The sequence below is a fragment of the Eutrigla gurnardus genome, assembly GCF_963514095.1.
Source record: "Eutrigla gurnardus genome assembly, chromosome: 7".
Lineage (NCBI taxonomy): Eukaryota > Metazoa > Chordata > Actinopteri > Perciformes > Triglidae > Eutrigla > Eutrigla gurnardus.
The window spans coordinates 3,608,826-3,633,776 of NC_139921.1; the positions used below are offsets into that span (position 1 = coordinate 3,608,826).

The window sequence follows — 24,951 nt, forward strand, 5'->3', positions numbered from 1 at the left end:
CTCCGCAGCAGAGAAGTACTTCACACCTGAAAAATATATTCAAAACACAAGTCATTATAGCATCCACACATGAATTGGGGCTTTTTAGTCATTACTATATGTTAACATGTATTTTTGGGGGGACTTTATTTTTTTACGTACCCATACGAGCCGCCACCCGGTGGTACTCCTGACGAAGAAGGTCTTGGTAAGACTCTTCGACAGTCAGGCGGGGTGGGAAGTCCAAGACAACAACCTGTAAGAAACAAAATCAGTCAAAATCACACACGTTACAACACGATCTTGTAAAAGCGCATACATTTGATCTGATTAGGAGTTAATGCACTAATAAGAATACAGAACAAGCAAGACATGAAAGATAGCATACCTTAGGCCAGCGGAGCTGGGCGTAATCGACGGCAGCCTCGTCAATGGTCCTGCTGGCCGTCAGGTTGTTGCTCGGAGCCAGGACGATCCTGCCTCAGGGATCCGAGGGAGCACGGCGTGCAACACCTCAGTCCGCAGCTGAGAAGCAGAGGCTCCTGGGGTCGACATGATGCCAAAGGAGACGTTCCCTTCAGGCATCGCGACCACTCCATCTACGACGGCTCGTAGATGGGAGTCTCCGACAATCAGAACAAACTGCAACGACAAAAATTATTTGATTTAGCATGAAACTCTTTAATCCCTCTCAAGATCTATTACTTCATAAACTGGACAATAATAATAATACCTTCTTGTCAGGAGACTCGGCAGGGATGACCAACTTGTGGCTACGCCCCGTGAAGGGAGAAGTTGGCCATCGAAGCACCCGGTGGCGGTAACCAGTACCACGGCCTATTAGAAAGGGACAAAGCACATAAAAGGTAAACATAATGAAGGAAAAAAAAAACAGAAAATGTCTTGGCAACAATCATTCTTTTCTACCAATGATTAATCAATTCATCAGTCATTTAAGGATAAAACATCCGGATACTCACGTGCACAAAACTTGGCACACGCCACATCCAAGCTCCTGAACGACCTGGCTGGGGGTGACGAACCAACCAACTGATGACAGATGAAATAAAACACATTAAACCTCAGACAGTGTCACAATGGAGACAGTGTGTGGGTGAGAGGGTTGTGTTAGGAACATACGTTGCCAACTGGAGCTCGGGAGCAGGGGGGGGTCTTTCTGGTCCTTGACCCTTTGGCCGGCGAGGTGGGCACCGTCGGGACCGTCTAATAAAACATTAACAGCAAAGAAATCTCAGTCATGGCAGTTACATACAAACTCAGCAGCTAAGAATAAAGCAATAGATGGACCAATTTCTACAGCTAATCTACTGTGCAAGTACCTGCAGGGGGGTACCGGATGGGCTCAGCTCCTCCAGGTCGAAGTTCCTCCAACGGAGCTTCGCCGCCGTCGACCGCCTCCCCTTCCTCGGCATCCTGCTGACAAACAGAGAAAAACAACACTGTGTGTGTGTGTGTGTGTGTGTGTGTGTGTGTGTGTGTGTGTGTGTGTGTGAGTGAGTGAGTGTGTGTGTGTCTGTATGTGAAGCAACAGATGTGAAGTTATAAGAGATGTAGTGTAGTAGTGATGTATGTGGTGTTGGTGGCAAACAGCTGCAAAAGATGGCAATGAACTCGACGAGTCAAAATCCTTAGATCTGGATCAAGGGTGAACCTGCAATAAAAACAGAAATTTCCTTCTCTTAATTTCAGTCAGTGTCAACAACTCCCTTGCTCCCTTTTCTAATAATTAATCATGGTAGATTTTTAAATTGAATGTCAAATTTGAGTTGGATATCTTTCTAACTCCATAAAGAAACATTCACAGTTTCACATCACAAATCAAACCACATCACAATCAATCAATCAATCAAGCAACCATGCAGGCATAACTTTGGGCAGACAGATAGATGGGTAGTTTTTAACTGGCTGAAAGCCAAATTATCTGGTATTTATAGTGTTGTTGATTCTTTCAGGTTCAAATCTGGATATTTAAGTCCAAAGTATTTGAATTCTACATATTTTGTAATAAATATTAGTGATGTCCAAATGAAGCTTCGTGAAGCATTTTCTTTATTTTCTGAGCCCAATAGATGGCGCTCTCTGTTCAACAAAGGGTTGAAGGCCGATATATTTCCATTGCTTTCAACCCTTTGTTGAACAGAGAGCGCCATCTATTGGGCTCAGAAAATAAAGAAAATGCTTCACGAAGCTTCATTTGGACATCACTAGTTGTGTGTCCACCTTTTTAGTGTGACATTCACACATTAAAGTAATTCATACGTTGTACTCTCTCTTGTGTCCACAGCCTGGTGTTTCCTGAGAGAACATTTTATCTTTGTGCAAAGACGGGTGTGGAGGCAGATGAGTGGATAAAGATCCTCAGGTGGAAACTGGTGAGTTGGTTCAGCTGGCAGGAAGTGTGATATTTGACTATAACCTCAAACTGCTGGAGAGCCTCCGTTGTGCTCTTTCTGAGGTAGCAACGACATCAAACTATGGATGATGTTTGTATCTGCGGACACACAGCAAGGTGCCGACTTCCATGGGGATTGTTGGAAAACATCCAGGCAAACCAAGATCACCAGTAGAGGTTCAGTAGAAGAATACAAGGCAGGTTCAGGGAAGTTTAATGACACAGCTAACAAATCCTTTATTCTGAAACACACCATGTGTCACCCTCTGACCCTCAAACACGCTCCTCTCTATTGAATCACATCAACGTTGAATCGGTTTGTGCACGGTCCGTTCTCATGACGGAGATTTCTCAGATACATCTGGAGGGCATTCCTCCTTATTTCCCACTAAAGTCCCTTCTAACACAAAGATGAGTGTTTTTGCTGCATGTGCTCTGGTTTCACCGGCCCAGAAACTAGCTACTAGCAAGTAGCTACGTCTGGTTGACCTACAAAGGCTCTTTCTTGAGATGAATATGTTTTTGTGGTCCCTGACGTAAAAAGCCAAAACATGTTTGTGACGCTGCATTTTGTTTCCAGTCACAGATGACCAAAGGCCGATGACTGCCGTCAGTCGAGAGCTGGAGACGCAGAGAAGCCACGCTCATGAAGACGTCGGCTGCGTGAACAATGAAGAAGAGTAAACTGGAGCATGAATGTGTTAGCAGGCTTACTTATCTTGCATGTTTAATATGAACATTTGCCGCCATAAAGGATCATCTTGATTATTCTTTAAGACAAACTCCAACGATGTCAGTCCGTCTCTCAGTACTGAGTCTGTGGCTGTTGACGGCGCAGCTACAATATGTATTATATCAGTATATTTCTGGCAGCAGGACGGTTCATGTTGGATTGAGTTAAAATAAACTGTTGCTCAGTGATGTGTTAACTGGATCTCTGTGGTCCAGAGGAAGAGGATCTATTAGGCTTTGAGGCTGTTTTATATTGATTCATACAGCGGGGAAAGTAAGTATTGAACATGTCAACATTTTTCTCAGTAAATACATTTCCACTTTAGTACACATAACTTATATATGGACATAAATCATGGTTTTGATTTTTCTTTGTATGTGTGGATTACTTGGGTTGTAACTAGTGATGTCCAAATGAAGCTTCGTGAAGCATTTTCTTTATTTTCTGAGCCCAATAGATGGCGCTCTCTGTTCAACAAAGGGTTGAAAGCAATGGAAATATATCGGCCTTCAACCCTTTGTTGAACAGAGAGCGCCATCTATTGGGCTCAGAAAATAAAGAAAATGCTTCACGAAGCTTAAAAAATCTGTTAGAGCAGGGTCTTTTTGTAATATCAACTCCGCCCACAAAAATATCACAAGTATAATTTCCTGGAACAGCAGTAATTCTTTCAGTCCCTTTAAGAAGCTGGCGTATTGTTTCGGTGTGACTGGGAGTTGAAATTTTAACAAAAATTCTTCATAAGAAAGTAAGAAGCCATGGTCCTTAATAGGTTGGTCAACTAATAGAATTGTATGCTTCATCCAGTCCTTGTAAAACAGTGATTGTTTTTTGTAAAGGATGTCCTTATTGTTCCAGATATAATAACTGGTTTATTAACTAATTATGTTTGTAGATCAATTTCCAGGACAGCAAAGCTTGTTTGTGAAAATTTGAGAGTTTGACAGGAAGTTCTTCAATTTTATAGTTACATTTCATCATAAACCGTATACCACCTAATGAATTAAATACATGTGTAGCAAAGGAGTTCCAGAAGTTGGTCTTTTGTCTACATAACTTACTTAACCAGTTGATCTTGAAAGAGTGATTCAACATTTCAAAGGTTAACACATCCAGACCACCATCCCTCTTGGGGTTACACAAGATATCTTTTTTTAAGTAATGGCATCTGTTCTCCCAGATAAAGTTGAATAAGATTTGATCTAATTTCTTAGAGACTTCTGCAGGCATTTCTAGTGCTAGTGATAAATATACAGATCTTGATATTCCTTCAGCTTTAGATAACAGAGTCCGACCGTGTAAAGATAGATCTCTCATTAGCCACATATTGAATTTTCTTTGTATCTGTTGAGTTATTGGTTCAAAGTTTATCTCAGAGCGCCTGTTCTCATTTTTGTCAAGCACAACACCCAAATATGTCACAGTTTGTTTGATGGGAATATCATTCAGTTCTGACAGACAATGTTTAAGGGGAAACAGCATAGATTTATTAAGGTTCATTGTCAACCCAGAAACCTCAGAAAACTCTCTGATACATTGCACAGCTGTGACAAGTTCATTTTGGTTGGACAAAAAAATTGTTGTATCATCCGCTAACTGAGCCAATTTGAATTCTCTACCTACGGCTCTTATACCCTGAAAGTTGCTTTCTTTAATATGTGTTGCCATGACCTGTGTGACCAGCAAAAACAAGAAAGGACTTAGTGGGCAACCTTGTCTAATTCCACGACTAATATTAAATCTGGGTGTTGTGCCATTTGTTATCTTAATTGAACTGTTACTTCCTTTATAAAGTGTTTGAACTGCCCTCAGAAACCTATTTCCAAAACCAAAACATTGAATAACTTTAAACATAAACTGGTGATTAACCGTATCAAATGCTTTATAGAAGTCCACAAATAGAATAAAACTTTCATCAGGTATAAATTCATTATACTCTATCATGTCCAAAATCAAACTAATATTGTTTACAATATTTCTCCCTGGCATAAACCCAGATTGCTCCTCATCTATAATATCATCTAATCCTATTTTTAGTAAGAGCAAGCGTTATAAAGCGTTGATGAATGGAAAATCACAGCTGCAGCATCATCATAGTTTATAATTCCTTAGTGCATTTAGCAGGAGCATTTTCTCCAACAATGAAGAAACAGGGAGAAGGACAAGGAGAATTACAAATTGAAATTCTTTCATTCACATCTTTGCATTGACTCTGAATGTAATCGCACCGTGTGAACAATTTGCTTTGTGTTTGATGTTAACAGTTTCAGAGACGCAGAGACACTGATGATTCAGACCAGACTCTAAACCCAGGATAAAGAGGTTCAGTGAATGTGGTGTTGAAGGTGTGGAGGTGGATCAGTTTGTTAGAGGAGACTCTGTAGAAGGTCAAAGTGCCAGCAGGACAGTCCAAGTACACTGCTACCACACCAGAGGAGGAGGAGGAGGAGGAGATGTGTGTTTCTTTGTTTTTGTGATAGACAGAGTAACCACCATCACCATAACAAATCAGACTCCAGGACTGATCATTCCTTCCAAACCCAGAGTCGTCTCCTCTCCTCTTGATTCCTCTGTAACTCACTGATATATGAACCCTTCCTCTCCACTCGACCTCCCAGTAACAGCGACCAGTCAGACCGTCTCTACACAGCAGCTGAGGACATGAGTCAAATCTGTCTGGATGATCTGGATATGACTGGTTGTCTGACACACGTGTCACCTTCCTGTTGGTGTCGTCCAGTTTGAGTTTTCTGCTGACTGTGTTTGTGTCCAGTTCCAGTTCACAGACATCTGATGGAGAGAACAAACACAATGCAGCTAAAGGTTATTGTTGGAGACAATTGGGTGTTTTTTGTTTGTGTTTTAAAGCTTAATAAATATACTTTGGGTATTAGTATATGACATCACAAGGGGGCGGTAACTTGATGGTGATGGGTCACGTCATACATTTCATTGATAAATAGGACACCGGTGTGTAGTGGTGTGTGTTTTGTTGGATCGCAGAGAAAAACACAGTGTTGGGGAACTAGCAGGAGCAGATTCAGTTATTAATAGATAATTATTAACATCAATACTCAGTCTCAATATAAAGGAGTTTGTACTCAAATGCCAATAATTAATAACTATTAGAATATGAGTACAAACAGTTGAAGGATTAGTGAATTCTTCACAGAGAAGAGGTTGATATCATTCATTCTTATACAACATTAATAAACACAGCAGTATGTTAATAAGGGGTTTATTAACAATAAACAAAGAAACATACACTAAGTCCAAGTGGCCTATCTAACTAAATACTATACAAGTGTGTGTGTGTGTGTGTGTGTGTGTGTGTGTGTGTGTGTGTGTGTGTGTGTGTGTGTGTGTGTGTGTGTGTTACAAGATGGCGGCTGTGGGTGTCGACCGGTCAGCCATGTGGAGTGGGGGTGTTCTTTGTGGGAGGCCGTGTGGTCCTGCCTGGAGAACAGGTTTCTATATATGAGTATAATTAGTGTAATATATGTAGAGCCGTTAGGAAAGTTGGATTAGTGAGAACGCAACCTGTCTGTTCTGGATCACTGATGATTAGCAGACAAAACAAAATCACTACAAAATTACATCGTTGGTCGTAAAAATATCACAGTTCGACCTTAAAGCCCCAGTTGGCAACATTCTTTTGATCATATTCACTGAAGTCAACACTATGCTCCGATAGAAGAACATAAATCATCCGGTTTTAGTAAAAAAAGCGTGCCTCTACGTGCACGTAGAGCCTGTTGTTTGCTTTGCAAAATATCAACACGGCCTGAATCATCCTGTCCAATAAGCACGCAGGGCTGTGTTCGTGCATACACAGCCCCTCTTCCCTCGGGTCGTACCACTATCACAGGGGGGAGGCGGAGGGAAGAAGCAAAAATCTTCCAATTCCTCGTTAAAAACCAAAACGAGGAGGTCCAAAACAACCAAGGAAAAGAAAACACCGGTGGAAAAGAAGGGAAAAAAAGAAAGATTGCGACGGTGCCCGTGATAAAACCAGAGTCAACATCGGACCCACATTTCAAAGGTGGCGTGATCTAAGGGATTTCAAAGGGCACGAAGTCGAGGGGAAGGACCTCGGTGGTCGTGGGGGAGGAGCTTGGTGGTCGTGGGGGAGGAGCTCGGTGGTCGTGGGGGAGGAGCTTGAGAGTTGTAAACATTCAAAATCTGACAGAGTGCCCTTGATCCGCCGGACTTGCCGACTGGGACTTTAAATGACTAAAGATTGAAACCAGACCAACCTGTGGTCTGGTCTCTGGACTAATGTGAGCTACTATTGTAGACCTCTGGGGGACCACAGACCCAGGAGACAACATCTGGTGCCTCCATTTAGGATTCAGGGACGTCAGGACGACAGGAGGACGATCTCAACGCTGAGACGCTTTAGAGACACAGAGGAATTTATCTCTTCATATTTAAACTCACACAAAGACGACTATGTGAATTTTGTGTATTTGCCTCCGTTGCCGTCCGGCAGGAATTGCCGTCCGTTTGTGTCTCTGCGTTGACTTTGTTTGTAATTGAGTGTGAAAATGTGGCGTTTGGTGTGAACACAACACGACATCTTTACAGCCACGAAGAAACAAACGCTGCATCCTGATAGAAATGTGATCATCGGATTTCAGTCATGAACACGTTCAAATCTGGAGCAGCTGAGTTACTGAAAACATACTCACACTTCCTTAGACCAGGTCTCAGTCTCTGCTGTCCCCCATGGTCCACCCTGCAGGAAGACATTCCAAGACCTCAATCAGGTCCACCATTAAACATGAACCCCAGTTCCTCAGTCAGAGATGGAGACACAGTCTGGAGCTGTCCATCTGTCCTCACCTGAGTGTCCAGTCTGATGTCTGTCCATCTGTCCTCACCTGAGAGTGTCCAGTCTGATGTCTGTCCATCTGTCCTCACCTGAGTGTCCAGTCTGATGTCTGTCCATCTGTCCTCACCTGAGTGTCCAGTCTGATGTCTGTCCACCTGTCCTCACCTGAGAGTCCAGTCTGATGTCTGTCCATCTGTCCTCACCAGAGTGTCCAGTCTGAAGTCTGCCCATCTGTCCTCACCTGAGAGTGTCCAGTCTGATGTCTGTCCACCTGTCCTCACCTGAGAGTGTCCAGTCTGATGTCCGTCCATCTGTCCTCACCTGAGTGTCCAGTCTGATGTCTGTCCATCTGTCCTCACCTGAGAGTGTCCAGTCTGATGTCTGTCCATCTGTCCTCACCTGAGTGTCCAGTCTGATGTCTGTCCATATGTCCTCACCTGAGAGTGTCCAGTCTGATGTCTGTCCACCTGTCCTCACCTGAGTGTCCAGTCTGATGTCTGTCCATCTGTCCTCACCTGAGTGTCCAGTCTGATGTCTGTCCACCTGTCTTCACCTGATTGTCCAGTCTGATGTCTGTCCATCTGTCCTCACCTGAGAGTGTCCAGTCTGATGTCTGTCCATCTGTCCTCACCTGAGTGTCCAGTCTGATGTCTGTCCACCTGTCCTCACCTGAGAGTGTCCAGTCTGATGTCTGTCCATCTGTCCTCACCTGAGAGAGTCCAGTCTGATGTCTGTCCACCTGTCCTCACCTGAGAGTGTCCAGTCTGATGTCTGTCCATCTGTCCTCACCTGAGATAGTCCAGTCTCCAGTGTGGACCCTCCAGTCCAGCAGACAGCAGCTTGACTCCTGAGTCTCCTGGATGATTGTAGCTCAGGTCCAGCTGTCTCAGATAGGAGGGGTTGAAGTCCAGAGCTGAGGCCAGAGAAGAACAGCCGTCCTCTGTGATGAGACAACCTGACAGACTGAAGACACACACACTACTGTCACTTCTGGGGACTTTACATAGACTTATGTCCATTTGTCCACTTTTTAAAATGAGAAAAAGTGATATTTGTCTTTTGCTGTGTTGATGTTGCACTGGGTGGGATAAGCGTGGCTGAGTGATGGACAGAGATGGACAGAGGAGGAAGTTAAAAGAAAGAAAAGAGACGAGCTGAAATGATTGAGAGAGAAATTGAAGCGTTAGAAAAGAGAAGAAACAACAGTTGAAACAGTCTATGTGGTCTGTCTTCAGACCTGGTGTGCCAACAAAGATCTGGTATTGATTTTAAACCATCGAGCAAAGAAAAAAGGCTGTAATTCAATAACATTTCAACAATGTTTATAGTTTTCATATTGAACTGGAGGAATTATGAAGAACAAGTTCTCTGATAATAACAGTAAAATACAAAACACAGCTTTGAAAATGTGCTTCTTAAGAGTCTCAGAACATATGAGGCATTCAGGTGTTCAACTGCCAGTTGGAAGAAAAGAGTCTGTCTTGATTCAAAGCTCTGTTCTCACTGTCAGCGTTCCTCTTTGAGAGCAGCCGTGTGAACTTATCTATCGGCTCTAGATTTCACCGACCTGACTGACGTTTATCACCTCCACTCTCTGATCGATCTGTCAGCTGTCAGTGAGTCTCCTCAGTTGTCACCATAGGAACGTCACTCACAGAAACTCCAGTTTGCACGGATTTGATTAAGTTCAGAGTTAACGTTTCACCCCGTTGCATTACTGGGTAATTTAGTGTTTGTGAGTAGCAACCAGTGAGATGATTTAGCCTCCAACCATCTGAACCAGTGTAGTGATGCTAACGCTGCAGCAGTAAAATGGAAACACTGTCTTTTTAGGAATACGTGAATATAAATAACTGAATATTTGGTGCATGTAAACACATCACTTAAAGCTTCATAGGTAAACTTCTCAAAGTAGTTGAATCTGACCTGAGAGTTTCCAGTCGACAGTGTGGACTCTCCAGGCCAGCAGACAGCAGCTTCACTCCTGAATCCTGCAGGTCGTTGGTACTCAGGTCCAGGTCTCTTAGACTGGAGGACTGGGAGCTGAGAACTGAGGACAGACCTTCACAGCTTCTCGCTGAGAGGTTACAGCCACTGAGTCTGAAGAGGAATCAGAAATTAGTGATGAAACAATTACAAACAACTGTTCATCCCCTCAGGTTCTAACTGATATTTTTGTCATAATTAAGTTATTCACATATTCTTATTCTACGACAACTTAGTAACATTATGTGAGGTGTTTTATTTAGGAAACAAAAATGTTCTATTTCCAAAGTCAAACCACCTTGGTTCTCTAAGGTTCTACTTGTGAGCCAATCAGCAGGTCAAATGCACACAGGAAGACCAATCGGGTTCTGCTTCTTTGTCATGTTGCTGTGGTTGCTCAGTGGCAGCAGCAACAAGGAGCAGAGGAAATTAGCATTATCTGGGTAGAATGATCATATGAAGCTAGCATAAGCTGGCTAGCATTACCTCATCTGTTAATATAAGGAAACTAGCTGGCTAGGATTAGCTGGTCCAGACACCCAGGCCCTGGGGTCCGTGAGCTCGGGAGTAAGGCCGACCTCTGGGCTCTGTCATGGGCCAAGCCCACAGCCTGGCCTCCCTCCCTCGCAAGTAATTATTATCTGGTGGTCTGAAGGACACTGTAGGTAGGGCGGGAGTGTACCTATGTTCCCCCGCTTTGTATGTGACCGGGGAACATATTGTCTTTTGTTGAAAAAGGGTCCTATGTTCCCCGGTCTGTTATTTTTTCACTGCTGAATTCCACGGCAAATAGGCCCATGTAAGCTTACAGGCCACATATCCAAATAGACCTAGATGAGGAGAGATTAAGGCTGTAAATTGGCTTTTGTCTTTGTCACGTTTGGACAGTTTAAATAAACTAAACTAAATATGTGTTGTGAACATAGGACCCTTTTTGGGAAAAATGGGGAACATAGGACCCGGGGAACATAGGGATGACCCCGGTAGGGCCCTATGAAACCTGTTTAAATTTTTTCCAGATTCTGTTTTATTTTTTCCCAAATTCTGTGTTTTCCGTTTTAATTTTTCTAAATTCTGTGTTTTACAAGTTTGGAGCATTTTTTCCCATCAAACGGTGTCTAATCATGTGGTTGATGAATCAAAGACATTTACTGAAGAAACATTCTAGTAGTTCTAATTCTAAATTCAAAATGTGTCATTCAGAGACAAATGTGTATAAATATGCAAGTGTATGTGCAATCATTTATGGAGGAGTCACAATATACCGCCCACTTTTTGAAATCCCCCGACTTTTACCGTCTAAAGTCAGTGAATCTGTCGATCCTATTTAAGTTTCACGTTCAGTTGTGAATCAGTTCATTTCTGAATGTTTCTGATGTGAGATTCTGTTTGTAGCTGCTCATCACGCAGATTCTTGTGGGTCGAGTCATTCTTATGTTGACAAAACTCAGAGAAATAAATATCTTCAACATTACTATCGAACACTGTGTGTGTGTGTGTGTGTGTGTGTGTGTGTGTGTCGGTGAAACAGAAAGAGAGGAGAGACGCTGGATGAAGCAGTGAGCAGTGTTTTTTTCTATTCTCTCAGCTAAGGTGCGGTGACAAACTCTTCATGTTAGAGAAAGCATTGATTTTTATGTAATTGGGGGGCGGAAGGGGTAGCCCCACTTCCAACGTCTATGCCTCCTGGTAGTCTCTCAGATCACCAGGTGCGGGGCCACAATAATCAGAATTAACTCCGAAGCTACTCAGTACTCGAGTAGTTTTTTCACTAAATACTTTCTTACCTTTACTGTTAAGTAGTGATGTCCAAATGAAGCTTCGTGAAGCATTTTCTTTATTTTCTGAGCCCAATAGATGGCGCTCTCTGTTCAACAAAGGGTTGAAAGCAATGGAAATATATCGGCCTTCAACCCTTTGTTGAACAGAGAGCGCCATCTATTGGGCTCAGAAAATAAAGAAAATGCTTCACGAAGCTTCATTTGGACATCACTACTGTTAAGTAACTATTTGGAACTACTTTTTACTTCTTTGCCTTTTGCAGTTGGGAAAACCAATCAAATTGTTCAGAATGCAGATAAAACCTTGTAATTCCAAGATGGTTTGTTGTTTTCTGAATGAAAAACTATATTTACAGAGCTTTGCTGGAGGCTTGGACCACCGGCAGCAGCCTCAGAAGAGCCTCCTCTGAAGCAGAGTATTCCTTCAGGTCAAACACGTCCAGATGTTTATCTGATGACAGTAAGATGAAGACCAGAGCTGACCACTGACCAGGAGACAGTTTACAGGAGGAGAGAAGTCCGAAAGTCAGATACTGTTGGATCTCCTTCACCAGAGAACGATCATTCAGTTCATTCAGACAGTGGAACAGATTGATGCTTCTCTCTGGAGACAGATCCTCATCAACCTTCTCCTTGATGTACTGGACTGTTCCCTGATTGGTCTGTGAGCTACTTCCTGTCTGTGTCAGCAGACCTCGTAGGTGTTTCTGATTGGTCTCTAGTGACAGACCCAGAAGGAAGCGGAGGAACAGGTCCAGGTGTCCGTTTGGACTCTGTAAGGCCTTGTCCACAGCTCTCAGGTGCAGATGTGTTAGTTTAGGTTTGTCTCTGGAGACTTTAGACCACCAGGAGGTTGTTGGTTCTTCTGCCATCAGATTGACACCAGAGTTGATGAAGGTCAGATGGACATGAAGAGCAGCCAGAAACTCCTGAACACTCAGATGGACGAAGCAGAACACCTGGTCCTGGTACAGTGCTCTCTCCTCTCTGAAGACCTGTGTGAACACTCCTGAGTACACTGAGGCTGCTTTGATATCGATGCCACACTCTTTCAGGTCTGGTTCATAGAAGATCAGGTTTCCTTTTTGCAGCTGCTCAAAAGCCAGTTTTCCTAGAGACATAATCATCTCTCTGCTCTGTGGACTCCAGTGTGGATCCGTCTCAGCTCCTCCATCATACTTGACGTTCTTCAGTTTGGACTGAACCACCAGGAAGTGGATGTACATGTCGGTCAGGGTCTTGGGCAGCTCCCCTCCCTCCCTGGTCTTCAACACGTCCTCCAGAACTCTAGCAGTGATCCAGCAGAAGACCGGGATGTGGCACATGATGTGGAGGCTTCGTGATGTCTTGATGTGGGCCATGATCCTGTTAGCCTGGTCCTCATCTCTGAACCTCTTCCTGAAGTAGTCCTCCTTCTGTGGGTCAGTGAACCCTCTGACCTCTGTCACTATGTCAACACACCCAGGAGGGATCTGATTGGCTGCTGCAGGTCTTGTGGTGATCCAGAGACGAGCAGAGGGAAGCAGTTTCCCCCTGATGAGGTTTGTCAGCAGCACTTCGACTGAGGTGGACTCTGTAACATCAGTCAGGATCTTGTTGTTGTGGAAGTCCAGAGGAAGTCGACACTCGTCCAGACCGTCAAAGATGAACGCAACCTGGAACTCTTCAAACCTGCAGATTCCTGCTTCTTTGGTTTCGGTGAAGAAGTGATGAAGGAGTTCCACCAAGCTGAACTTCTTCTCTTTCAGCAGGTTCAGCTCTCTGAAAGTGAATGGAAACATGAACTGTATGTCCTGGTTGGCTTTGTCTTCAGCCCAGTCCAGAGTGAACTTCTGTGTTAACACTGTTTTCCCGATGCCAGCCACTCCCTTTGTCATCACTGTTCTGATTGGTTCATCCCTTCCAGGTGAGCCTTTAAAGATGTCTTCTTGTCTGATGGTTGTTTCTGGTCTGTCTGGTTTCCTGGATGCCGTTTCAATCTGTCTGACCTCATGTTGGTCATTGACCTCTGCAGTCCCTCCCTCTGTGACGTGGAGCTCTGTGTAGACCTGATTCAGGAGGGTTGGGTTTCCTGCTTTAGTGATGCCCTCAAACAAACACTGGAACTTCTTCTTGAGGTTAGACTTGAGTTTACGTTGGTACACTGCACCAGCGGTTCCTGGATAAACAACAAAGGAACCCAGTTAGTGGATCCTACAGACCCTTTTACAGTCTATGAACAAGCCATGTGTTAGAGCCATGTATTCCTATAGTCCTCAGTAGTAGTGACTTCATGAGCTTCTTTCATGATTAAATCAGAAGTATTGGACACAAAATCAATCAGGTTCACTTGATGAAGCCAACAGAAGTAAAATAAAATACAGTTACAAGATAAACAGAACTGGCATTTTCCACTGGTCACTTCAACACATCACAATACAGCATCATAGAAAGAGACGGTATTGATGACGGTGTTGAAAATAGTACCATTGGAATTTCTAAATATCCTGGTGTACTCTAATCCTCCAAGCTGAGACGCCACCATTGAAAACATGGAGGTGTCCTCATAGAAGCCTGTTTTAAATACATTTTTATTTTCATACATACAAACTATTTAGTTCCTAGCTGAATGTCACCAGTTAACACGGTCACTGGGTGAAGTGAAACACCTGTTCCTCTGAAACGGTCGTGATCCTGTCTGAACTCTGTAGAACTTGAGTCTGTTGGAATATCGATTCTGACAACCGAACACGTAACAAGCAGACATTCAGATGCTACTAACAGTTTAAATTCACTGTTTAAAGCTTCTAACCGTCTGGATGGTTGAAGCAAAACAACATAAACGTTGACATCATGCGTACACATATTTATGATGATGTCGGCAGTAATCGGGTCTGTAGACAACCAGAGAACCTAAACATTGAAGTTGCCGCTTATTAAGAGTTTAGATATATGAAGTTCTTCATGTTGAATCCTTCTCTTCTTTCCACCATGTTAAATCTGTTAAAATCCTCTTACCCATCAGCACACAGTCAGCCAGCTCCTCCTGCTTCATTCTCCTCAGGAAGTGCACTGTGATCTTCTGAAACGCCTCTCTGCTCCTCCTCTGCTCTTCATCCTCACTGTCCAACAACTCCTCGTCCTCACTCTCCAAGCATTCTGGGTAATCTGGACTCAGGACCTTCTGGATCTTCTTCAGCTCGTTCTTCACAAAAGTGACAATGTTCTCCTCCAGCAGCTGGAACAGAAGGATAAACTGAACATGAACTCTAAAGAACCCAACATGGGATTCATGTGTGGGTCTGAGCAGCATGGAGACCACTAGAACCTGTTCAGCATTGAGTCTGTAGTTGATGTGGTTAATAGTGAAAGGAGAGCTTGTACATGTACTCACCATAAATATGGAGTCCAGGTGTGTTTGATGCTGCTGGGTCAACGGAACCTCTGAGATCTGCTGAACTCTGTGGAGAAAAACAAGTTTAAAGAGTCACTAAACCACAGACTGGAGATCAGAAGTGGACGTCGTCATGGTGACGTCACCCATTGTGTTTGGCATTTCAACGGCCATTAAACCTTGGCCTGTTCCTTCTCCCACACTCCTCCCTGTGTCCAAAATCAACTTTGCAAGATCTGTCCACCTCTAAATCTCAGCATCAGTAAAATATATCGAGTGTTCAACTCTGTAAACCATCCTCCAAAGAAACAGGTGCAATTTCCTACACGTAATAAGTCCCCCATCTGCATATAGTTCATTAAAAATGTAAATTAATGCATGTGTGTATCTGGTGCACAGAAGCCTCCTGTGTCCTAGGAAGTTTCGACTTGCAAAAATTGGGGAAATAAACGGGAAAAATCCCTTGACTCGGCATCGGCTGTGTAAGGTGCGGATATAGGAGGAGTCGAAGTTGCAGGTAAAAAAATTAACACTTCATTTCCTATACTTTAACAACTCTAAAATGAGGGGAAAGGGCAGGGGAAAGAGTTCTGTGTGGCGAGAGTAGCCTTCTCCCAGTGGCGTCTCCCAGGTGACGCACATCAGGTCCTAATGAGCTCTGAGCGCAGACGCACTCAACTGCGGCCTCTCCGCGGCTCCTCTGCGGCGCTGTCCAGGGTGCTGAAGGTGACAGGTTAGAACCGCAACAAACTCCGGGCCGATGGACGTTTAACACGTTCATCACTCCACTTCCAGATGATAAAGCAGTTGAATAGGTCTTCTTAGAATAATGTTGAAAGGTAATCCAATAGAACATGATCTTACTTTTCCATCACGGCCTTGAAACACTTCCTCCACTCGACCCATCCTCCACATGTGACGTGGCAGCCTTTCATCATGAACAAGAACAAAATCTCCAACCTTGAATAAAGTTGATTTCACATTTGAGTGGTTATTCTTTGTCCAATCAAAAAATGAGCTGGGGTGAGGGGTGATGGATCCTGAGAGTCAGTATGCAAATAGGTAAGCGGCCTTGAATTGATCACTGGTTCCACTTCTGTTAACAAAGTTTGCATCTCCTCATACGTCAGATAGGCCCTCCCAAGGACTTTCCTGATGCAGGTTTTGACGGAGCGGACAAGACGTTCCCACATCCCGCCCCACCATGCAGCTCTTTCTACTATGTATTTCCATGTGATTTTCCTTCCAGAAAAAAAGTTTTTCATATTTTCTCCTTTCATCACATTCCACAATTCCTTTAAATCCTGTTCTGCTCGCTTAAAGGTTTTAGCATTGTCAGAATAGATAGTAGTGCAGATTCCTCTTCGTGCAATAAATCTTGGAAAAGACAGCAAAAACGTATCTGTGGATAAGTCAGAGACTAGCTCCAGATGGACTGCTCGCGTAACTGCACATGTGAACAGAGCGACATACGTTTTCTGTCTATCTGGTTTAACAAGTAAGGGACCGGCAAAATCTACACCCACCACTTCAAATGGCTGAGCCTCTGTAATACCATCACATGGTAATGGTGCAAAAGGTTGTTGGCCAGCTTTGACCTTACTTTTACGACATATCAGACATTTTTCCAAAGTTTTCTTCGTGATCTGTCTGCCTCTTACAAGCCAATACCTTTCTCTGACTTGGGTCAAGGTGTCCTGTAGACCAGAGTGCATGACGTCATCGTGGGACCTTTTTATTAACAACTCGGAAAACGTATCCTCTGACGGCAAAATCCATGGATGTTTTTGGCCATAAGCCCAATTTGTTTTTTGCAGTCGTCCTCCAACTCGCATCAGCTTTTCCTCCAAAAAGGGTTTCAAGGTGAGAACCTTTGATGTTCTGTCCAATTCCCTCTTTGTTTCCAGTTGTCTCATTTCCTTGGAGAAACATTTCATTTGTGTCAGCCTGATCCAGTATCTTTCTGCTGCCTCAATCTCCTGAGTGCAGAGCTCTCCTCGCTGCTTCTCTGTGTTGCAAATTATGCACAAATCTCCTTGCCCACGCAGTTACTCTAAGCAACTTATTTATACTGCTGTGATTGTCTAGCTTTAGAATGGGCTCAGTTACAGAACAAACATCCTCTTCATCTTCCATTATCTGATTTTGAGCGATACACTCACCAGTCAGTAGAGGCGTGTTTGTTTCCTCCGCAGACGTCACGTCGGCTGTGCGTAACCAACTCGGCCCGTTCCACCACAGTGTGTCAACTGCAAGTACCTCTGATTTGAGTCCCCGAGTTCCGTGATCAGCAGGATTTTCTTTTCCCTTGCAGTGTCTCCAGTTTTCTGGCAGCGTAAGACTCTGGATTTCTGCTACTCTGTTAGCTACGAACGGCTTCCATTGTCTTGCTGTGCTTTTAATCCAATGAACGGTAATCGTCGAGTCAGTCCAGAAATGACATTTAACATTGTTCAGACTCAAGATGTTACTCAAATAATGACCAAGTCTGGTGCCGATGAGGGCTCCCAGTAGTTCCAGTCGGGGCAGAGTTACTCGTTTCAGTGGAGATACTTTAGTTTTGGCAGAGATTAAACTCACAGTGCTCGTTCCATCCGATTTGGTCGTGCGTAAATACGCAACGGCACAGTAGGCTCGTTCACTAGCGTCACAAAACACATGAATTTCTTGCATTTCTTGGAAGTTTTTGTTGTGATTTACTTGTTTATCTTAACGTCTGTTAATTGACACTTTACTCACATCTTGCAGTTCCTCATTCCTTCCAGCATGCGGCCAAATCCGTCAGCAGCTCTTCATCCCAATCCAAGCCTCTTTCCCACATTTCTTGAAACATCCTTTTGGCTCTAATAATAAATGGAGACAAGAAGCCAATGGGATCGAATATTCTTGACGCTGTTTGGAGTACAGCTCTTTTTGTGAGTTTTTTATCCTTGACATAATTCATCACCTCCGCCATTTCAAAGACGAATTCATCCGTTTCACTTTTCCAGACGAGGCCCAGAACCTTTAATGGAGTGGAATCCTTCCCTTGTTCTTGTTGTTCCTGTGACCATTTTTGTTGAAGTTGAGGACTGTTTGTTTTCCACTTACAAAGATCCATTCCCGCACTTGCCATGATTTCTCTGGCCCTTACGCACAGCTCTTCCGCTGCGTCACTGTTGTCGGCTCCACTTATGAAATCATCCACATAAAGACAGTCTTTTATTGTCCGTACGACTTCAGGATTTTCTTCTTCATGCTGTTTCAGATGGTGTCGTACAGTAGCTGCCAACAGAAAAGGACTCGATGACACTCCAAACGGGACTCTCGTCATCCTGAGTGTTTTCACCTTTATCTCCTTTTGCGACATCAGCTTGTCATCCGTCCAGAGAAATCGCAGTGCGTCTCTGTCTCTTTTGTTGAGGGAGATTTGCAGAAAGGCTGACTTAATATCTGCCATTACAGCTACTGGATATTGTCTGAATTTAATCAGAATGTTCAAAAGGTCAGGATTTAAATTTGGACCTATAAGCAGACATTCGTTTAATGAGCAGCTAAATTTCTCATGAGAGGAGGCATCGAATACAACTCTCAATGTCGTCGTAGCTCCGTCTTCTTTTATGACTGGATGATGTGGTAAATAGTACACTGGGTCATTTGTCACATTATCATTGACCATTTCCACTATATCTTCTCTTAAATAGTTTTGAATAACAGCGTCATATCTATCAAAAAGAGTTGGATTAATTTTAAGCCTTCTCCTAGATTATCAAATCTGTTTTTAGCTGTCACATAATTTGAAGACATAGTTACATGCTCATTTTTCCAGGGCAGTCGGACTTCGTATCTGCCGTCAACAAACTTCACAGTTTCTTCAAATCTTTTCAGAACTGTTTCATCTGTCTGGGAATGTAATTCTTCCTTACCTATTCCGAGTGACTCCAGTTCCCAAAACCTGCCCAACTGGTTGGAGAGTGTTTGATCTTGCTCAACACAGACATGCAGCAGTTCAACGTCAACAGCTTCGGTGACAAGATTCAGTGTGGTGACCTCTCCTTGCACAAGCCATCAAAACACACTTTCCACCGCAACAAGTCCGTCTTCCAGCCTTTCCATTTTACCAGTGACAATTCTTAGTACTGGTCTCCTCCAATTAGGACTCCCAGTTCTTCTGATTCCATTCCTCTCACGGGAACATCCGCCATAGGCATTCCTTTTGACTCCAAATCATTTCTTATCGTTTCACTTGCCATTTGAATAATTGAAGAGCTCACCTTGGGCGTCTCCAGGACCTCCAGGACGTCTCCACCTTCACCTTTTTGCATGTCAGTCTTTGAGGTGTTTTGGAGCCAAATACAAAAACATTAAGGGCCCTAGTTTCGTAGACCAGAGGGGTATTCCACCAAACTCGCTAATTAAAGCGGCGCTTACCTGGTTAAGCCTGGTTAGAACTAACGCCAACTTCCACTTGCGGCTAAACCCATTCCATTAACGCATTTCAGCCGCGCCTTGTTGAGGCTAATTCAAGCCAGGTTAAAGTTGTCTTGTGTTACGCCGTTCACGGGATATGAAGCCAGACCAGAACCGTGAATGTCGAATCATCGAGAAAATGGCAGAAAAGACCAGCGCAAAAAATATTGATGGAACTGTATGAGGAGTACAAACCCATCATAACCAATAAAGGGAATACTGTAGTGATAAATAAAAATCGCGAGGCTGCTTGGGCAAGAATTGCCGAACGATTAAATACGGAAGTACCGTTAAGAGTAACATGTTCTAATATAACTCTGACTACAATTTGTTGAACGTGACGATAGCGTAGAGGTAACGTGCAGGCTTTGCATGCCGCTGGCCACGGTTCAATTCCCGACTATGGAAGTTTGAGAAACTTCTTTCTTTGTCCGGAACTCTCTCTCTCTCTCTCTCTCTCTCTCTCTCTCTCTCTCTCTCTCTTTAGATAGGCCTAGTAAATGCATCTACACTGACCAACTCATTTATCTCAACAATTCAATGAACACATTCAATGAACCTATTAATTAACTCACCTGAAAGGAATTTATGTGGCTGAAAATTGCAAGCAGCAATGCCTTTGTCATTGGGATCTATATCATGCTATTAATAATAACATCTTTATGTCTATCATGTTTTTGCAAGTTATATTTGGGTTCTGGGGAAATTGTATGACATATTTATCATAGTTAAGGTAAAATGTTGGTCTAATTCTCTGATCTAAAGACAATTATACAGGCAAAAAAACAAAAAAACACACACCTGAGATGTCCTCGCCGGGATGTGAACCTGCGATGCCCACATCCGGGGGAAGGAGCATCACCACTCACCCAACTGGGGGCTTTAGATAATGAACGATTTATTCATATTTTTTTAATTGCAAGCGTATTCTTAGACGCTTGATGAAAATATAGTCTGTTTGTACTTGATATGTAATTTTGGTCATTTTTGGTCTTTCACGTGACGAAATCACGAGGACTAGGTTTGGCGGAACCTTCTGCTGGTACAGTTGTTTCCGACAGACGGACTTCTCTGAAACCCCCGCTAAAGTAAGCCTGATGGTTAGCCTGCCCCGGAGCAGGCTAGTTTGGTCGGATAAATTCCCATGGTTACTTAGCGGAGAGTGCCTCAAGTCACGTTGATGGAACGCAACTCTCGCTAAAGGTAGTGAGGCTTATCGAAATTAGCCCGGCTTTGCACTTAGCGAGTTTGATGGAATACCCCTCAGGCGCAGTCAGCTTTCAGCGCACCTGCGCCGCGCCAACGGGGTGTGTCCGCCTGAACTTTGCAAGTTTCGTGCACCGCGCAGGCTCGCCAGGCTCGCGCAGGCACACCTCCCGTCTCGCCCACCGGCGCAAGTGGGAAAGAGGGAGGAGAAGAAGGCGTGAGTGGGAGACGAGGAGGAGACGAGGCGTGGACTGGGATTAATACAGCCGATTCAGATCTTCACCAATCAAATGAGCTCCTCTCCTCTCCTTTAATGCGTTAGGGGAGGTTCAGTGCAAGTTCCGTCACTTGATAACCCGATGACAGAAGCAGCGCCGCCGCTCCCACCACGCGCATCACGCGCTGTGCGCGCGTATCATAATAATAACAATGCCCATATTATAAAAAACAGGAGAGAGAGAGGGAGATGTTTTGGTCCGAGAGGCTGAGTTTCCGTTACGCGTGCCATCCGCCTTTGATCTGACGTCAGATGTGACGGGACAATCTATATAGATATAAATTCACGTGTTGATTCAATTAGTTGCATTAAATAGTGTGTGTTGTGATTATTTATTGCATTTAAATGTGCCTGGAACTGTGGAAACCTGCCTGTGAGGTCTCGGTGACGTGTGCGCACTGCGCGCCGTCAGCCAAACTTCCACTCCGCCAGCTGTGATTCGTACGGAGCCCCCCTGGTGACATTGGATAAAAAAAAAATAATGTGTGGCCACGAGATAGTAATGCGTGGCCACGAGATAGTTAATGCGTGGCCACGCGTTATTATCTTGTGGCCACGAGATAGTCATTGCGTGGCCACGAGATAATTCATGGTTATCCATATGGAGCTGCCTGTCAGTGATGCTTATTCATGAATAAAGGCAATTATAGTCTGCTTTTGTATTCAAGAGTAGCTTTGTTATTATTGTCATGGCAACTGTAATGTCAATAATAATGCTATGAAGACTACCGCGGTCAAGCCAGCCACAACTCCGATCTCCGTGGTCAAATCAGCCGCACTTAAATTGCGAGTGTACAAGTATTCTCAGCATTGCGGTAAATGCGGAGAAACGTCGTATTATTTTTGGTTTTCAAAATAAAGGTATTAAGAACAGTAAGCTATATATCGAACCTACCAACCATTGAAAATAAAATGTTACATTAAAGTGATTCATGCGCCTATGATGAATAAAAAACACTTGTTATCATTTGTTTTACTGTACCAATGTGGAGAAATTCAACAACAAAGTCCCATATTTGTATCTGGAGATTGCATATTTGCCCATATTTGAGCTACTGTAAAAACACTTTGCTCAATAATTCCTGGCTATGGGTGGTATATTTGACTTCTACACATAGAGGACTACAAGTATGTTTAATATGAACCATTTTTAGTGTACCAATTAAGAGAAATTACAAAGTTAAAGTCCTACATTTAACGAATAATAGGTTGTAGCCTACAGTAAAAATGCTTGATTTCCAGTCTGTATGTAGTCAGAGATGTAATTTCTCTTAATTGGTACAGTAAAAATGGTTACTGTTCTTAATACCTTTATTTTGAAAACCAAAAGTAATACGACGTTTCTCCGCATTTACCGCAATGCTGAGAATACTTGTACACTCGCAATTTAAGTGCGGCTGATTTGACCACGGAGATCGGAGTTGTGGCTGGCTTGACCGCGGTAGTCTTCATAGCATTATTATTGACATTACAGTTGCCATGACAATAATAACAAAGCTACTCTTGAATACAAAAGCAGACTATAATTGCCTTTATTCATGAATAAGCATCACTGACAGGCAGCTCCATATGGATAACCATTCCGCTACTGAAGGTGAATTATCTCGTGGCCACGCATTGACTATCTCGTGGCCACGAGATAATAACGCGTGGCCACGCATTAACTATCTTGTGGCCACGCATTGACTATCTCGTGGCCACAAGATAATAACGCGTGGCCACACCCATCTTGGCGCAGGCGATCCACCAAACTGCCAAACTGACGGTGCGCAAGGCTGCGCGGGTCGAAACATGCATTGCGCCGGCTCCGCCACCCTGCGCCGCCCTGCGCTGCGCCACGAAACTAGGGCCCTAAGTGTTTCTTTACCTACTATTGGCAGGTTAAGTGCTCTGGATATGTCTTCTCGAATAAAACTACGTGAGCTCCCTCCATCTAAAAGACATCTAGCCACCTGACTTTGAGTGGGTGCGTCTATCCAAACGGTAGCTGTTTGGAGTAAAACTGTACTACTCATAGAACTACTGGGAGCTGCACTTGCTATCACTGCATCTGCTATAAGATTTCGGGCAACTTCCTGTGTGCTTTCTTGTCTCTCTTCTGTGTGTTTTTCTTGTTGATTGGCTAATTGAGGACAGACTACTTTGTGGTGTCTTTGTCCACATTCTTCACAGGTAATTCCCTGCGTCTTACAATTACGCGCTATATGTCTGCTGCCTCAACACACAAAACACTTGCCTTCTTTTCTTAATTTTTCTCTCCTCAGTTCAAGAGTCAGTTCTGTACAGTTCTTAGATCTATGATGGTTTCCTCCACAGAATATACACTTTGGCTCATCTCTGACGCTGACAGCGTGAAGCGAGGCTGTAGAGGCTGTGTAAGATCTCCGTTTTTCCGGTATTCTTTTCTCCGCATATGACTTTCCCCATTGTTTCTCTTTATCTGGTTGGTGCACATTCTGGGTGAGATTGGCTGTTCTTTCACGACTTTCAACCTCCTTTTGGAAGAATGTCATCAGGCTTTGGACACTGAACGTGTTGTCATTATTTGCATCATCTCTTTCACTAGCGTTTTGACGGGTGAACTGCAAAGCCATTTCTTCTGGTATCATCTTCATGAGAATAGGGCAGAGCAAGTTGCCATAACTGTCAGAGACTACTCCCATTGAGCCTAAACTGCACACTTGAATCTCGATGTCATCATATAGCCTGCGTAAAGCTGCGACACCCCAGGCCCTTTTTACTGGTGTCAGATTTAATAGCTTATTCATATGTGCATTTATGATGAGATCTTTACGCCCAAATCGGCTGATAAGCATTTTCTTTGCATTGTCATAATTTTCGTCTGATAAAGAAAGTCCCATAACTACATTAGCTTCAGTGCCATATAAAAACGACTTCAAATATGTAGATTTATCAGACTTGGTTGGACTCGCATTATTGTCAACTGCTGTCTCAAACTGGCTGAAAAAACTTTGCCACTTACTGACATCTCCAGAAAACTTCTCAATGACCAATTTTGGCAACTTGCCTGCTTGTCTTCTCACCTCATTGTTTGAATATTGGGAAGTCACTGAAGCTGCGCTCTGATTGTCGTCCATATTTCTCAGGATGCGTTTTATCCTGGTCTTTCTTGACATGATTCGATCCATGTATTCAAAGGCTGAATGAACCTCATCTTCCAAATCATCCACTGCTGTCTCCGCTTCAATGTCATGGTCACTATCCATTAAAGCTCTTTCTCTCGCCGTCAGATGCTCCAAATATTCATCCAGCAAATCTGTGCTGGGATCTTCTTTTTCAACCTCCCGATCAATCTTGTCCAAGAGTCGTGTCGTAGCGGCCCGTATTGCTCCCCTTAGGTCTTTGCAGGTTAGACATTGTTGCTTTGTCCTATTATCCGCGTCTTCAGCTGTCATGCATTCTTTTTGTTTCTTCTCCCGGGTTTTCGGCACCAAATGTAAGGTGCGGATATAGGAGGAGTCGAAGTTGCAGGTAAAAAAATGGACACTTTATTTCCTATACTTTAACAACTCTAAAATCAGGGGAAAGGGCAGGAAAAGAGTTCTGTGTGGCGAGAGTAGCCTTCTCCCAGTGGCGTCTCCCAGGTGACGCACATCAGGTCCTAATGAGCTCTGAGCGCAGACGCACTCAACTGCGGCCTCTCCGCGGCTCCTCTCCGGCACTGTCCAGGGTGCTGAAGGTGACAGGTTAGAACCGCAACAGGCTGTGGCTCAAAGGTAGAGTGAGTCGTCCTCCAAGATCGGCGGTTCGAAACCTGGCTCCTCCAGTCTACATGCCGAGGTGTCCTTGGGCAAGATACTGTACCATCAGTGTGTGAATGTGTATGAATGATTACTGTGCAGGCGGCTCCTCTGCCATCAGTGAATCATGAATGTGTGTGTGTGTGGGGTATGTCTAAG

At 43.7% G+C, this 24,951-nt stretch overlaps 2 protein-coding genes and 1 long non-coding RNA gene across 3 annotated transcripts in view; 1 reads left to right on the forward strand and 2 right to left on the reverse strand.

The window, feature by feature from the left end:
• The window catches only part of LOC311016321 (NLR family CARD domain-containing protein 3-like), a 186,106-nt gene that overhangs the window by 54,916 nt on the left and 106,239 nt on the right, over positions 1 to 24,951 (reverse strand). The window lies entirely within an intron of this gene.
• On the forward strand, positions 2,168 to 3,311 carry LOC311016339. The gene is made up of 2 exons (XR_014597472.1): positions 2,168 to 2,372; positions 2,973 to 3,311. It is a non-coding gene; the product is annotated as an uncharacterized lncRNA (long non-coding RNA).
• LOC311015851 (stonustoxin subunit beta-like) lies at positions 4,601 to 19,403 on the reverse strand (the record flags this gene model as incomplete). The annotated part of the gene is made up of 4 exons (XM_084013291.1): positions 4,601 to 5,915; positions 7,817 to 7,863; positions 8,709 to 8,815; positions 19,353 to 19,403. The coding sequence occupies 4 exons, from the start codon at positions 19,401 to 19,403 to the stop codon at positions 5,392 to 5,394; spliced, it is 729 nt and encodes a 242-aa protein (XP_083869417.1). The 3' UTR covers positions 4,601 to 5,391.